General features: G+C 42.2%; 1 protein-coding gene across 1 annotated transcript in view; it reads right to left on the bottom strand.

Annotated features, from left to right (window-relative positions):
- Positions 1–272: 272 nt before the first annotated feature.
- SMAD6 (SMAD family member 6) overlaps positions 273–16,625 on the bottom strand; it is a 38,800-nt gene continuing 22,447 nt past the window's right edge. The window contains exons 3-4 of the mRNA XM_069974100.1: positions 12,517–12,585; positions 273–1,661 (exon numbers count right to left, since the gene is read on the bottom strand). Coding sequence (XP_069830201.1) covers positions 1,120–1,661; positions 12,517–12,585 — 611 coding nt within the window. The 3' untranslated portion in view covers positions 273–1,119. The remainder of the gene's footprint in view (positions 1,662–12,516; positions 12,586–16,625) is intronic.

The raw sequence follows: 16,625 nt of genomic DNA, 5'->3' as shown, positions 1-16,625 counted from the left end.
CCATTTAATGGCAAATATTTGCTGTTATTTTAAAACAACGGCAGTTATATTGAAATAATGGCAAATATTTACTGTTATATGGCGGCCATCCACTCAATTTCACCATTGTGTGAACAGATCCTTTCTGTGTTTTTAATCCACTCCTGGTTTTGGTTGCAATACTGACTGAAATATACTGACTGAAATATACGTAGTCTGAACCCAGCCTAAAAGCGCATTCAGCCAACTATGGAGTAGCATGTACCTTCTAAATAATATAACTTTCAGATGCGTTTTCACTATACTGATTTTTGTTTATTGATTCTGTGCTGGAAGAACTGTAAAAGCCAAAGTGCATTTTATTTGTATTTAGGTTCATATACACATTGCACCATACATAAATAATGACATTGTAAAAATGACTCCATATTTACAAGTATAATATATATTTCCATATAATATATAAACATTTTATATTAAATCTAGGGCATGGTATTCGGGAGAGTCCTTTTTTTGTGAGGAGTGTGTGTAGTCGTGTGGATCCCTCATTCAAAAGGGAATTAACTATTTCAATGCCAGGGGCCTGTAGTGCACTGCAAAGCCAAAAAAAAAAAAAAGCAGGCAAGCAAGGCAGTCCAGGCCCTGGTGGCAAGGAGAGGTTAATTCTTATGGCACCTGAAAAGGTTAATGTGACATGATGCAGCCCCACTTTGTGAGCGTGGAGGTGTCATACTGTAACCATATGCATAGTTGTGCAGCACCAAGGTGTTCACAGCTGTGTTCTTCTAGCATGCGGGATAAAATGGCAGCTACAACCAAGAGCACAAAGAAACAAGGCTAATCGAAGATTCAATCCCAAAGAAGGGAAATGGCTCCACAGTTCCATAGGTTACATCAGAGTATTGATGCTGGAAACCCTATCATCTGGCAATGAGGCATGAGATGCACGGTTATTAATATGCACGTTGATGTATACAATATAAACAAGATAATGCATGCCTCCCTGACAGACAATGTATTAACCAGGGACCTTACTTAATAAAATGTATGCTGGAAATGGTATGTATCCTTCTTTGTTCATACACCAATTGAACGAAGAAAAAAAAAAAAAAAAAATGTAAAAAATGTGTGGACTGGTTGCTACCGTCCTAACAAAACCTCCAGCCAGCATGGGCAAGAAGTGATCATCTGGCGAGAGTAGCATGGTCCCCAGCCCTTGGCAAAACTGATGCGTATACTGTTAGGGTCATATGGTCCGTCTGTATATTCCGGGGGTGCAGGGAGATGCTGTAAGATGCACGACTTTTTATAGTCAAACACTTTGAGGGAATAGCCAGGCATCACCTTGCGCACTATGAGGGAGCGGCAGGTGGGTGAATCAAGCGTTGGAGAGTTAACAAAAATGGGGTGGTCGCTGCGGTTATAGGCCCACACCCCATCCGACTCCTTGCTCAGCACAATACCCAGTCCAATCTTCCCTCGTGTCCTGGAAGCAGCCTCGCTCCGATTCTCCAGATTCAACTGGCCCAGACAGAAGCCGCTCCCTTGAGGTAGATCATAGAAAATGCTGACTGAAGGCTGACATACAGCATAAAGACGGCCCACGCGGGTCCTGTGCTCCCAGTACGCTACGCTGCACCAATGGCCCTGCTTGCTTGAGTCGAGAGACAGACTGGTGTCAACTGTGGAAACAGGGAAAAAAATACTGTATTTAATAGAAGTTGTGGCAAGATTGAAATACACACACACACACACATCTTTGCATGTACACAGATCCAAAGTTAACGCCTATATTATATACCACACCTACATTTGTTTTTTTTAGATTTAAGAGATTTAAAACAAACAAACATGGAATTTGCCATTCATACTTTGATCAGGTACGTTCTCATTGAGTTTCTTCATGCAGTTACTTTTTACTACGTTCGATTTCTATGATAGACTATACTTTCTGCAATTTGTCAAACGCCTAAGCAAGTTCTGTGATTTCAGCTCTGAATGCCAGTTCTAAATTATATTATGGACTGTATGTAATTGCACATCAATACAAGGCAAGTACAGTAATACCTCGGTTTCTGAACACCTCAGGAACCAAACAAAACTTCAGGGGGAAATTTCGTTCTGTATGTGAACAAAATCAGGGGAAGATAACCGTAGCTGAACTATTGCTATTAGGTGTCTCCTATGCAGCTGAGCGCCGGCCGGCTGGAGACGGAGAACGTCACCGTGCAGGAGCTCCAGGGCTGCTCTTCTCCTGCTGGTAGTATAAAGTATATTATGGGGTGCACTAGGGGGATTCCAGTGTATTAGGGGTGACTCGAGCTCCTGCACAGTGAAATCATCATGTCTCATATGCAGCTGAGTACGCCGGCCACCTGGAGAGGAAGGACATCATTGTGCAGGAGCACGGTTTATAGCAGGGACTCCAGTTATTATGACTGGAATCCCTGCTCCTCTACAGTAAGTAGTAGTGTAAGATGCATTGCTACTTGCTGGTAGTCTTTACACTCTGTGGGCCGGGCTCTGCACCAGACCATATGTTAGTGTATATAGCTTGTACCTAGTTTTAAATTTGTACACAATCCATATAGAGCATTTTACAAGAGCTAGTTTTTCTGTCCACGCTTATCATGTAAGACATATGAAAACCAAATTGTAAAATGAGAAGAAATAAGAACCCCTTTGTGTAAGTAAAAGTTTCTCAGTGCCCCTTTAAGAATGTGCAATTCCCTTTGTGCAGAAGCAGCTAGCTGGTTTTCAATTAACTGAAGTGATAAGCTGAATGAGGGAGGAAAGAGGAAGGAGATAAGACATAAGCAAAATGTTCAGGAGAAGGATACCAGAGCCTGATTAGGGTTACTCCAACATGCCAGACCTCATACCCTGCCCTGGGCCCCTCACACAGGAAGCTGCCTCCTCCTGCGGCCATTGAGAGGAAAGTAGGGCAAGGGGAAGGGATCAACGCAAAGCCTGGAAGAAACATACATTTAGACGTAGGGGAGAGGTCACCCTAAGATAAACAGGCTTTCGATATGAAGTAGTGTTCTAATGAAAACAATGAACATTGAGACATTCTCAGGACGTCCTGGCATCACCTTCACAAAAACAACACACTACATTGGTTCTCTTTCATGGAGCATCCCCAGGATTATCCCTGATCTCCTCCCAAGGCAGCTCTTGGGGACACCCCCTCAGGAGAGAACCATATGATTTTACTTTTAGGCCTGGCTGTTCCTGCCTAAATGGAAAGTCTGTGACAGCAGTTTGGAAAGGACATCAAAGGGCTCTGTGGTCTGAAAGGAGACGGCTCCTGTAGAGTGCGCACATCCTAAATCTTCTCAGTCTTCCTGGCAAAAATCAGAGGGGGCAGGACAGAAACCTTCCTGCCAGGGACTTATGTAATGACATAATAACCAGAGGCATTTCACCCAGCAAACTAGATCACCACGCAAGACGGCGGCACAGACTTAGATCCAAGCTCAGGATACAAATAAGTTTTTTAAATTTTTATTTCATGCTATATCTAACAACATTTATCTGTAGTGCTGGTATAGATTGCAGTACAGATCATCATCTATTGTGTATAGCGAGCTTCACAGTATATAGTAAATGGACTGCATAGATACATAAATGATGGAGTGGACACACCATAACAAACAAATGGTGACAGATTCCATTTAAGAGATGGTAACTAAGTGGCTTTGGCGGGGCAGCGCACAGGTTGGCTGAGCAGGACGAGCAGATGCCAGGGACCCCCAAAGCAAGCCGGAGCGGGGAGGAGGTGATGTATGCTCCGGCCGGTGGGGGGGGGGGGTTACCTTACATACACGCAGCGGGATTTTAAGCAGTATGTATTCTTATAGGGATGCACTGACACTGGGTCTGCAGCGGATTTCGCTGCGGATCCGGTGTGTGAAGGCACCCTTAAAGGGAATCTGTCAACTGTAATTCACGTGCCAAACTGCTGAGAGTGGGTCATATGTCTGTCTGTGCTTTTGTCTGTCTGTGCTTCCAGAATGTAGAAAATGCTTTTGTTCTACAGTATATATATAAAAAAAGTCAGACAGGCTTTCCTGAGCTCCTGTAGCGCAGCAAGCTGTAACACCTCCACCCCCTCTACCATACCTGACCCTACTTGGGACTCCGCTTCCAGGTGTCAATCAAGCAGGGAGGGAGAGGAGGCAATATAGCTTGCAGCAGATCAGGAGCTCGGGACACTCTGTGTCAGAGAATAAAAGTATTTCTCCCTGGGAGCACAGCTGGATATATGAAAGGTACTGTGTGTCTCCTTTTCCTAGCAGCTAACAGTGTCAGCAGTTCGGAACATGAATTACAGCTGACAAATTACCCTTAAAAGTTGTCTTCTGGCAAAACATATTGATGAACTATCCACAGGACAGGCCATCAGTTACTGATCGGCAGGGTGCTGACACCTGGCTGTCCCGCCGATCCGCTGTTCTGTGCCTGCTCTACACAGTGAATGGGGCCGGTAGCAGTTGTCTCCATTCACTGTGTAGTGACGGCTTCTAGTTACTTGAACCAGAGCTGATCTGCAGTCTGCAGTTACGTGTTGCCACCACTATACAGTGAGCGGAGACAAACTGCTTCCAGACTGAAAAGGGGGCAAAGCGAAGCTACTGAATTTTTTCTATGCCATGTGTTCTCCTAGTGATCAGCTATAATATGGAGTGGGATCCTGGCAGCAAGTGTGCAATTCCTCTACAGAGGAAGTGACGATGCATTGCATTTTCTCTGTCTTTGAAACTTTTTTTCTCCAATCATTAATACTTCCTGGCATGTTTTCTGATGGTAAAGAACACTTGTATCAGAAATGTTTCTAGAGTCAACAAATATGGCCAGGCAGCTGCCTGCCTTCTACTTAATAGCACTGTCAATAAAGCTGCCCATTTACATTAAGATGCATTACAAATGTTAATTTCAATGAACAGGGAAGATCTAGGCTGCAGCACTAAAGATATAGACAAAACCTTGCTGCAGTTAATAACCTAACAGTGTGTAAAGAAAGGTTCCACTTTACAACCTTCCCTAACGCTTAAACTCTGTAAAAGAAATAGCATCCCACAAAGTCTCAGTCTCTCCACTTGCGGTTTCCCATCAACATCCATGACGCCACTGATCTTCTCATACCAAGCCTTATCCTCAATTAAAAACCAGCTGCCCTCTGCAATGATCCCTCCTGGCACTGGTGACCAACACAACGTGTTGCCAGACTCAAAAGGTGCTGTAAAATAATGCAACTAGCAATATACTGAAGGAAAAGTTGGAAAACTGGCTTTAGTTTTATGCATTATTTAGCAATTGTGCTGGTCAACAAGCTACAGTCCTCTTAACATTCATATGTGACTACCAAAACCAGCCTAGCTCCCCATACACTCTATACTGATGTCGGCCTAACCTGCCCCTGGCAGTATAAAGTGTACTGGAGTCTCCAGAGACTACACCGACAAAATGTTGGTGGGTATAGGGATCGGGCGTGATGGAATTTCACTGCCCAACCCCTTTGTTCATAGAGATAAGCTGCCACCAAAGGTGTCTGTCTGCGGTTTACAACTCCCCTCCCCATAGGGATAACATGAAGGTTTAGGAGTGCCAAACATTGATGTATATGTGGAAAATAATAGACATAACTAACTGCTGAAGAGTTCTTAAATGCGTATGGCCACCTTTACGTTCCATCTGTGAGACATGGACCATGAGCTGGCTGCATTTTACAGACTGAACATGTCCTTGTTAATGGAAGACTCACAATCATGTATTATAATGCAGTGAGCCCCTTAAAGGGCAGAGCATTATCCTACCGAAGTGACAGCTTTGTCAGTTCAGCAGTGTAGTGCTCTGGCAGTACGTTGCTCATTGCTTCATATTACAGTATGATGGTGTCCTGATTGTACTTCATGAAATGCCACCCTCAGAGTCATGTGTATACAGAATTACCATTATAGATACTGTACTATACGCTGTGTTTAAATATTCACGCTACTGTACTCAATACGGGGGCGTGAAGATTTAAACAGTTTTGGAGCTCCATAATGAATGATAATGGCGGGAAATTCTAATTCCGTTCCATAGCACAATGTCCAGGTTCACAGATTGTGCATGAAACGTGTGAATGCTCCCTAAGATTTATACGCCGAGTATCTGAAATTTGCACCACAGGTTCATATCTGTAAAGCTTTTCTTACACCGCATTTTTTTTTTCTTCTCTCTCAGACTTCAGAGCATTTCCAATAGTCTGGACCCTAGCCCAAACTATTGTATCCATTGCCAAAGCAGCATAAAAAAAGCAGCTATTGAAATGACATTAACACTTTTTAGCAACTGGCCATTCTATGTGGAGATGTGGAAGTTCAGGTAGTGGTGCGGAAGTCCGTATTCCATATTAGTAACAAAGTATTTCTGTATGTATGAGTCCATTAAAGTGCAGGTATGTGAATAGTAGTGCACACCCAGATGTAGAGTATACACCAGCGCACACTCGTACTCCCCTCCTTACACGGTCAGGATCCTGCGGTCTCGTCTGTGCAGAGGTTTTGGTTTAAAAGCAGGATAAAAGCAGGATGTTTGTCTGAGGTTACCCTGCCCTCAAATAAACATCCCACAGCAGCCTCATCCCAAGCACAGGCTGAGCAGTGTGAAATCGCTGGCTTCATTCTGCATTGCTTCCATATCCTGCCTGTGCTGAGCAGGGCACGTCTTCTAGAGAAGCCAGGGCTCGGGAGATTGGGGGGGGGGGGAGCGGAGGAATGTATAGGAGGGGAGGAGTACATCAATGTAGCAGGGGAGAAAGTAAAACAAGAAGAATTTAACTGAAGCAAGGACGAGGAATGTTGGGTGGGGGAGCGGAAGAAATGACTGCTTGAAAGGTGGGTCAGAAAACCAAAAGGGTAGGTAAAAAGTATAAGTAGGGGTGTTTGGGTATGTAAAGGACTAGGAAATACTAACAACTCATGGTGAAGGAGTCTAGTGTTGCTCTTCATCTATCACAGAAAGGCCTCCCATTGATGAAGCCTCAGTAGGTCTGACACTGACTATGCTATTCACATCCCTCCTCAGGTTATATAGGCTGCTGTGTAGGAAAGTCACCTAAACCAGACCTGAACAGTCAGTGTCATAATAAATGTGAGAATCTGCAGAGAAAAAAAAAAATGTTCCACGCACTTCAGCTGGCATATATATATATATATATATATATATATATATATATATATATATATATATATATATATATATATATATATATATATTATATTATATTATATTATATATATATATAAATATATATATATATATATTTATTTATTTTATAATTTAAAATAAATAAATATTATAAATATACATACACACACATATATATACATACATACATACAAAGCAGGCTGGATCCGCGGTTATGCAGTGCGAGATGCACAGTCCTCACAGGGTCCGGCCAGCACCCCAATCGTATTCAAGAAAAAGGAGCGGAGTACAGCATCTCTTCATAAAGTGCTTAATTCTTTATTGTGCCAGTTTGCTTAGAAAGTGCAACGTTTCAGCTCCTTGAGCCTTTTTCATGCTTGACAAAGGCTCAAGGAGCTGAAACGTTGCACTTTCTAAGCAAACTGGCACAATAAAGAATTAAAGGGAACCTGTCACCCCCCGTACCGGGGTGACAGGCTCCCGACCCCCCGTTAGAGACCCCTATACTTACCTCATCCCGCCGGGTCCCGCTTCTGGATTCGGTCGGGTCCCGGAGATCTCAGCCGCTGCAGCCCGGCGCGCGCGCTGACAGATGAGTCCAACGCTCATAGAGAATGACGGAGCGCTGGACTCTCCTGTCATTCTCTATGAGCGTTGGACTCATCTGTCAGCGCGCGCGCCGGGCTGCAGCGGCTGAGATCTCCGGGACCCGACCGAATCCAGAAGCGGGACCCGGCGGGATGAGGTAAGTATAGGGGTCTCTAACGGGGGGTCGGGAGCCTGTCACCCCGGTACGGGGGGTGACAGGTTCCCTTTAAGCACTTTATGAAGAGATGCTGTCCTCCGCTCCTTTTTCTTTATATTATATATATATATATATACACACACACATTCATAACAAACACACATGTTCTTAAGAGTTGGGAGGCTACCATACACATTAAACGATTAGCCGCTCACATTACGCAGTAAAAAGGTTTGGACAAATTTATATTATATTTATATATATATATTATATTATATAAAATTTTATATAGAAAGTAGAGATGGTCCGAAACTGCCGAGGTTCGGGTTCGTATGAACCTGAACACTCAGCATCAGATTCCCGCTGTCTGCCTGCTCCGTGCAGCGGGTGGACCGCCTGGAAAACTGGGATACAGCCTATGGCTATGGCTGTATCCCAGTTTTCCAGGCGGTCCTCCCACTGTATCCACCCTCTCCACGGAGAGGGCAGACAGCGGGAATCATTGCCGAGAGTTTGGGTTCGTACGAACCCGAACCGAACTCTGTTCGGACCATCCCTAATAGAAAGGATTGTTAAACACTCCATATCACTGTAGCTAAAAAGTTGACCACCTTTATTCTTAACACCCTTAAGAAGAATGAGATGTCTAAAAATCCAATTACTTCTACAATGAGCACAAAACTATAGATGCATGCACACGTCCCATATATAATAGTGCTCATCCTAGAATATAAACAATTCTATAACTTGTTTGGGAAAATAACTGGGGTGCAATATATCTGGGTGCCCTGGAGACCACCTATCGCCAATAACACTGTGCACGTAAATCTAGTTCTACTGCACAATATACCCAGGAAAGACCGCAATCAAGTATAATACACAGCAGCGCCTGGACAGAACATCCAATGTACGTTCTGCCAAATACTTTATGGCAGCAGTCTCTGGGTATATGTAAAACCTCTCATACAGAGTTTGTCTGAGCTCATTCTAGGAGTTGTGTATTATTCCTCAGACCTTTGATTAGCATAGGTTTATAATCCTGCATTACTTGGTTGACACGTTTCGGCCCTGCTCGCCCACCTTAGAAACATGGATACTGACAGGCCTACGTAAACTTGAGGTGTGTGTGTTCTACATTTATATAGACTGGCTACAGAACATAGAGGAGCAGCAGAGGAGCAGCAGTGATGTACAAGTATAGCAGGCACACGTGAACACCTCCTTAAAGGGGTTATCCAGCACTACAAATACATGTCCACTTTCTTCCAGAGACAGCCCCGCTCTTGTCTCCAGCTTGGGCGGGGTTTTGCTGCTCAGTTCCATTGAAGTGAATGGAGCTTAATTGCAAACCGCACCTGAACTGGAGACAAGAGTGGTGCTGTCTCTAAAAAAAAAAGTGGCCATGTCTTTGTAGCGCTGGATAACCCCTTTAAGACATACCTCTCAGAGGAAACCTAGTGGTACTTATTTGGCACATACTAATGAAAACATGCACATGCCTTTTTGCACTACTACATTAACTCCCATCTCTCCCTCCTGTTTGGTTTTTCCTTTATTCCTCTTTCCTTATCGTTTGGGAGGTGATTGGTAGAAAACATTGGCTACGATAATCTGTAGGAATCAGGTAGTAGGTTAGGAGTTTAATGAATGGCAGTGGTGAATTCAATGACAATTCGGATGCACGTGATCATCCTCTATTTATAGGATCGCCCCCCCACAGACGTCATGCTATAGGAAAGGCTCCTAGAATGGTTGGCGACTGGGGATATTCCCTGCACTATGCAGGACAATGGGCTTCCTGTTTCTCAGGGCTCGAAACTTGTAAGACAATAACAGATGAGAACCAGGGGGTCTGTCCTTAAAAAGCATTCACACTGTGTGAAGAAATGCCTGACATGACATTTAACACACATAAAGCATGTAGTTGACTTTACCAACTAAAGACAATAAACAACTGCTGGACACCCTAAAAGCACTGGAAATCCACTATGCAGAAAGATGAAAAACAAATTAGAAACCATCTAAAATGTGCACTTACACATTAGCCCAAAGTGATAAACAACAGATTACTCCAACTAAACCATTGGTGAAACCTAATAGACAATCACTTTAGACAACCGATGACAGATTGCCATTGTCTGGTAATAATTTGTGTTTGTGATTTTCGGCTGATAGTTGGACAGAAGATCTTGGGAGAACATTCTACTCTGAAAAACATTTGTGGACAGACGTTCAGAATGTTCCTAAAAAGAGGTTTAGTCTTCATTCAGTGTCATTGACATGTATGGAAGGTATAGGAAACCTTCAGCCCTCCAGCTGTTGCAAAACTATGATTCCCATCATGCCTGGACGAACTGTAGTGGGTTCATAGGTTTCCCATCCCTGATGTATGGCCAGTCTGAGCAACTGTAACCACCGATATAAACTAAAATGTGTAAGGCTCCATCTGCGAAACTCTGCTTGTTAAATGATTTAGCAATCAACCTACTTCTATGTAATGTGCATGGCCAATGTAGGAGCTGTGAGGAGTGTCTCTAGTATTCTCTTCCCATTTCTCGCAGTATACACCTACTATGCATATTGAAAAATGCACTCTGCATAACGCAAAATAGAAAAAAAATTACTCATCGGGGATGTCTGTTTCTTTCTACAAACTAACATACACTTGGTTGTACACTTTAAAAGAGAATAGATGCCATTATAGCTACACAGTGGCAAAGACACCACCTTCGCAAATGGGGCTTTTATTTGCACAGATAGTCCCCAGCTATTAACTGCACATATTTTTGCACAATGTAGTGAATATAGTATTGGCAAAGGGTGCAGGGTAGAGATGAACCCAACATGCTCGGGTCTGTCCAAACCAGATTGTGCGGCATTTGATTAGCGGTGGCTGCAGTCCCACGGTTGCCTGGAAAACATGAATACAGCCATAGGACTCCCTAAGGCTGCATCCAAATTCTTCAGCCACTGGCAATCAAATGCTGCATGCTAGGGTGTGGACAGACCTGAGTATGCACATCTATAGTACAGGGCAAACCAGGCCCTTCATATAAGATTGTGTATTCCTGCAGCTTTTACCTATGTGACAGATTCTCCTAGTTATAACTAAATGACTCTATAGGAATTAGTAAAATACAGTTTACAAAAACAGTACCACACAACCTGAAGGACTCTACATACAGCATATGATGAGGATTTCCGCTTCCCAACGAGGCATTTCATGTAGCAGACAGGACTGCTTTACATACACAGGGCACTAAGTGTGGGGAATAATGATATGCTGAGGCTTACCACTCACAATTCTGATCCTGCCTCATCCCTTGTCAAACATATAGTCTTCCTCCCACTCCTCTAATGACTTCATGCTGTCTGGACCTGTCCCCATAAAGAATAGGGATAGGCTCAGGCATTTCTTTGTGATTATACTAAAAAGATCTATTAATGTCATGAATGTTGTGGTGGATAATGGGGGCTTGAGTACCTTCTATTAAAAATAACCTAGTAACTAGTACACCACTTGGCCAGCCATGCCATTAGTATGGTAGATGTCTAGTGATTGTTTTTTTACATTTCTGAATAATTGTAAGCCATGTAAAGAGTATGAAGATTGTGAGAATTTAATAAAAAACATAACTTGTACGCAATGGTAACAGAGCCCATAGAGTCCAATGCGACAGCCAAAACAGGACACTCTGGTGTAAGGGCCCTATTCCACTGGACGATTATCGTTTGCATATCATTAACGATTAACGATCGCAAACGACCACTATTGCGAAAGACCTGAAAACGTTCACTCATTTCCATTGAACGATAATCGTTACTTATGATCGTAATTGCGATCGTTTTTTCTTCGCTATTTATTCGCTATTGCATTCGTATCTATTGCGAACGACCGAACAATGTCTTATTCAACGCGAACGATTTGCGAACGAGCAACGATAAAAATAGGTCCAGGTCTTATAAAGCGATCAACGATTTCTCGTTCGGTCGTTAATCGTTAACTGCATTTCAACCGAACGATTATCGTTTAGATTCGAACGATTTAACGATAATCTGAACGATAATCGTCCAGTGGAATAGGGCCCTAAGTAAAGGCCCTATTCCACCAACAGATTTGACGACAGATTATCTGCCAAAGATTTGAAGCCAAACCCAGGAACAGACTATAAACAGAGAACAGGTCAAAGGAAAGACTGGATTTCTCCTCTTTTCAAATCCACTCCTAGGTTTGGCTTCAAATCTTTTGGCAGATAATCTGTCGTCAGATCTGTTGGTGGACACCGACAGATTTATCTCACAGATTCTTGAAGCCAAAGCCAGGGATGGGTTTGAAAAGGATTATAGTCTGTTCCTGGCTTTGGCTTCAATGATCTGTCAGATATCTGCGTGTGTAATAGGGCCTTTAGGACAAGCTCATAACCAACTACCAATGACCCAGTTAATTCTGGGACTCATGAGATTGTTGCAGGTTCCAGTGGTCGGACACCAACCGATACTTATCACCTATCCTGTGGATTGGTGACGGATATAACCAGTAGATAACCCCTTTACTAATAATCATAATAAAATCAAGCATCAGATATTGTACACACCTGAGACATCACCAGCAGTGATACAAAGTGAACTTGAAGCATCCATTTCAGTGTATGAATCGGAGAGATCTGTAATGAAAACCAGAATATTTTGTCAACCAACTCATCGACTTTGTTTGTTTTACACATCCAGCAACAAACTTTTTTTTATTTTTATTTTTTTTTAACCCCGGACAATCCCTAACCCCTTTTAAAATTGTTTTTTTTACATTACACATGCTCTTTCAGGTCATGGCTAAGTAACATATAGAAGAAGCAAAACATTAAGAGTCGTAGTATCATTGTAAAGTCTTGACTAAAGAATAATTTCACATATTTCCAATTTAAAAACACATGTTCACAATTATAAGCATTAAATGATGCAAAGAACAGGTGACAATGCTTATTGGCTAAGAGAGTAGTAAGTGCCTTTTAAATTCCCATTAAAGTAGGTGTAAGCATGCATGCACCAATAAAATGATAGATTACAAGTGTTACAAAGCTTCAAAGACCATCTAGAAAGAGAGACCTGCCTAAAATATATAAAAATCTAGTAAAATGGCACATATTATTACACCAATTACTCAGTGATGTCTCGTCTGGGTAGGTTTATTGGCTGATGGTGGGAGAAGGGTACATTGCACAGTCATACAGATTACCAACCCTCCTTCCCTATAATCTATGAGGTTTCCAACACTGTATCCCACCTTCAGAAATCACAATTGTATACGCTTCCAACAACATTTGACACATCTTGCATTGCTGCTATGTAACCCATTACACAAGTTATTCACATGAACATTATTATTCATTGTGTAGGTGAGTGTAAACCGCAGCTTTATAGGAGGTGTTCAGATCATAGAAACAGGACAAAATAGAAGAGCATGATGCGCTATTTTAGCCCACTAAAAAGATGGGACACCACGGCGGAGACCTAATGGACCCCATTAAAGTAAATAGGTTCCACCAAGTGCTGTTGCCTTTCACATAAGGGATTTGGCACCGGGGAGATTTTCATTGTTCTTTTCCTATGACAGAGCAGAACAACTTAAAAGGATATTCCCACATGATAAGTGGAGGTCAGACTGCTGGGAACTCCCGCCAACTCAAAGATCTCAGACATAAGTGTTCCTGGAATCAAGGTTGTGTTCACAGCCACCACTCCTTTTATTCTCTATGGGACTACCAAACACTTTATTAACCTACCCTGAGGTCTTATGTATAAATCTGGAACTCTATGAACTACATGCTGGATTGGACCTTTATTAGCACTGCATCTGACCACCTGTCATAACATGGGAGAGTTGTGGACATACTACCCCTAATACAGATGGTCCTCAAACAATTATAAAGAAAAATGCCAATGCAGGTAAAATCAGGTATTACATTATGTCTATTAAAATAAATAGGCCACCATGTAAAAATGTTTGCACAGAGTCCTCCAGGTAGCCACTGTTTAAAGTAGCTTGCTGCTCTGGCTAATGGAGGGGGTAGAAAGCCATGACACGCCTATCTCTTACCAGGGTATATGAACTGGGGTTGTGCCAATGGCAGCCCTCCTTTATAATTGTGATTCTAATCATTTCGGCCATGACAATAGAACAGGTCATAAGTCTGAGAACAGGTCAGTGCAAACATCTGGCTTTATACAGCATATTTTAATTTATTTTTTTTTCCCAGCTTTATATGGACATTGCAGTCTCTGCCTGTACTCGTCCGATAAGTTTACGTAGTGAAATCTGACATACGTTTAACCAAACAAAAAGTAGAAAAATCCCAACAAAAAAGTGTCAGCTATCCAACCAACGCATCAAAGGGAATAAATAGCTGAGAGTAATCTCCAAGCCAGATGCTGAAGTGGAGATTGTGTAATACAGGTAAATGCAGCGGTTCAGAGCAATGTCACCAAGTCACCAGCGGATCCCTGCTGAGAGAGCGGCACTGCCTGCAGGGTCTACATCCCCTCCTCCTGTTACACCCACCCCCTCCTTTTGTCTGTAGCATGTAAAATTTCAACTGCCCTGACCACAAAGCAGGCTGGAACACGGTGCTGGAAGGATAAGGTTACACGAAGCCTTTAAATGCTTCATAGTTACCATACTTAATTACCCACATTAACATTCTTGAAGTTGTTTATTCCTGCAGGTTTCCTTCCTTCCTCCCTCTGCTACTGAAGCACAAGAAACTTTGTTTTAACAAGTTACCCACATTGTTCCTTCTCCATTAAACAGAGGAAAGTCCTTCAGCTTCAATGGCACGAGTATTAAGTATTAGAGCACAAGATGTACAAATACAAATGTCAGCAAGGAATCAAAGAGAAGACGCTACTACTCTGTGTGTGTGCTGCATTTGGGAAAGGGAAACTGGATGTCCCCAGTGTGAATATAAGATGAAAAGCTGACTAGGCTGCATCTATGGGACAGAGGGAGCTTATTAACATTCACATTTTTCTGAGGCATGTACAGAGACGTGACAGCAGTGTACTTTGCTTTTGCAGGAGACATTTACTACTATAACCCAAAGCAGGTAGCCAGTGGACGAGTAGGGCATCTCGTGAGGGCCAGGGACCTCCGATGGCGCTGCAAGCAGCCTCTACAATTTATAATCATGCTGCTGATAATCATGACTTTTAAAGAATCCTTTCTGCCTTTAGAAAACTGCAGTTTCATCTCTTTTTGTGAGCGTTTTTCCCTTCATTCTCCACCCCAAATTAGTGCTTTTTTAAAACAGTGTTTTATGTTGTATTTTTTCCTGTTACAAGTCATGTATTCAAAGACTTTAAGAATGTGGGGGGAAAAATTGGAATGCACTTTTTGTGCAGGGATTAAAAAAATAAAATAAAAAATACACACCTATATCACATGCCACAAATTTGGCAAAATGGGGCCCCACACACAAAATTATTCTTTCTTCAAAACAAAAAAAAAGTCACTGACCTAAAAACACACCTTACAAGTGGGAAAAAGATAATTAAAATAACCCAAGAGCGCTACAAATAAAGCATTATAGACACAGAGAGATTTATCAAACTGGTTTAAAGTAGAATTGTCTTAGTTGCTCCTTAGATTGCACATTTTATTCCTCACAGGCTCTTTGGAAAATGAAAGGTGGAATCTGATTGGTTGCAAGGGGCAACTGAGTCAGTTCTACTTTACACCATGTTTGATAAATCTCCCCCATAGTTTTTTTTGTAGATGCCATGCACGAAGCCACCCTTATAGAGGTATGATTGATTTTCATAATTTATTGTTGGCCATATACAATTATATAGCTGCCAGCTACACGCTATCCCTCTTATACACCTGCAAACTCCTCTCTGGAGGGCATACATGTATTCTCAATGGTGAGAATGCTGATGGTGGCAGCTTACTTCCCCAAGAATGATAGGATTAGGCAGATAAATTCCAGCAGATACAGTCCTTATATCTCCTAGCATTTTACTGGGGAAAGAATTGGAAATGACTGTTCCTATCAAAATCAGTACAGTTGGCCAATACTTACCTAATGTATATGGCCAGCGTTACCTTCAGAAGGGAATGTACCCGTGCACACAGGGGAATAGTGTGCATGAACTGATTAAGAGACTATGACTTTTTAATGTCAAATTGCATTATTTATTTATTTTACTATAACTATTATAATAAAATAGCAATAAATATATATAAAGTTATCAGTTAAAAGAATCACTATCCTAAGCGACTCTAATAATGCAAGTGTTTAGGTGGCCGGGGCTGGGGTCTACATTAACCTCCACCCCACCCAGCAGGAAAGCAGAATGCACCTCGCCACTGCCCGCTGTATTACATGTCCAGCAGCCATCCTTCCTCTGGCTGATTTGTTTGGCTAATGGAGACAGCGCAATTAGTTTAGTGAAATAATGGAAATAATATTTACACAAGGAGTAAATAGGGAATTTTGGGAGGCTGGACATTTGTCAAATGGACAAAGTTTACAATAGAACATTAGATGTTTGCTAAAGAGAGTAAAGAGGACTGTGACAGGTCTGTTTAGGAAAAGAATACCGCTTAATTCATTTGGGAAGAGAGTTTAGATTATACTTCTAGATAGTCTATCCTCCAGGAGTGAGAGGCAGAGATGTCTGTACCATGGTAGCAACACAGTGAAGAGGA

Source organism: Dendropsophus ebraccatus, chromosome 1 (genome assembly GCF_027789765.1).
Source record: "Dendropsophus ebraccatus isolate aDenEbr1 chromosome 1, aDenEbr1.pat, whole genome shotgun sequence".
Taxonomy (NCBI): Eukaryota; Metazoa; Chordata; class Amphibia; order Anura; family Hylidae; genus Dendropsophus; species Dendropsophus ebraccatus.
The sequence above is the reverse complement of the archived record's forward strand: the minus strand, read 5'-3'. Positions and strand labels throughout refer to the sequence as shown.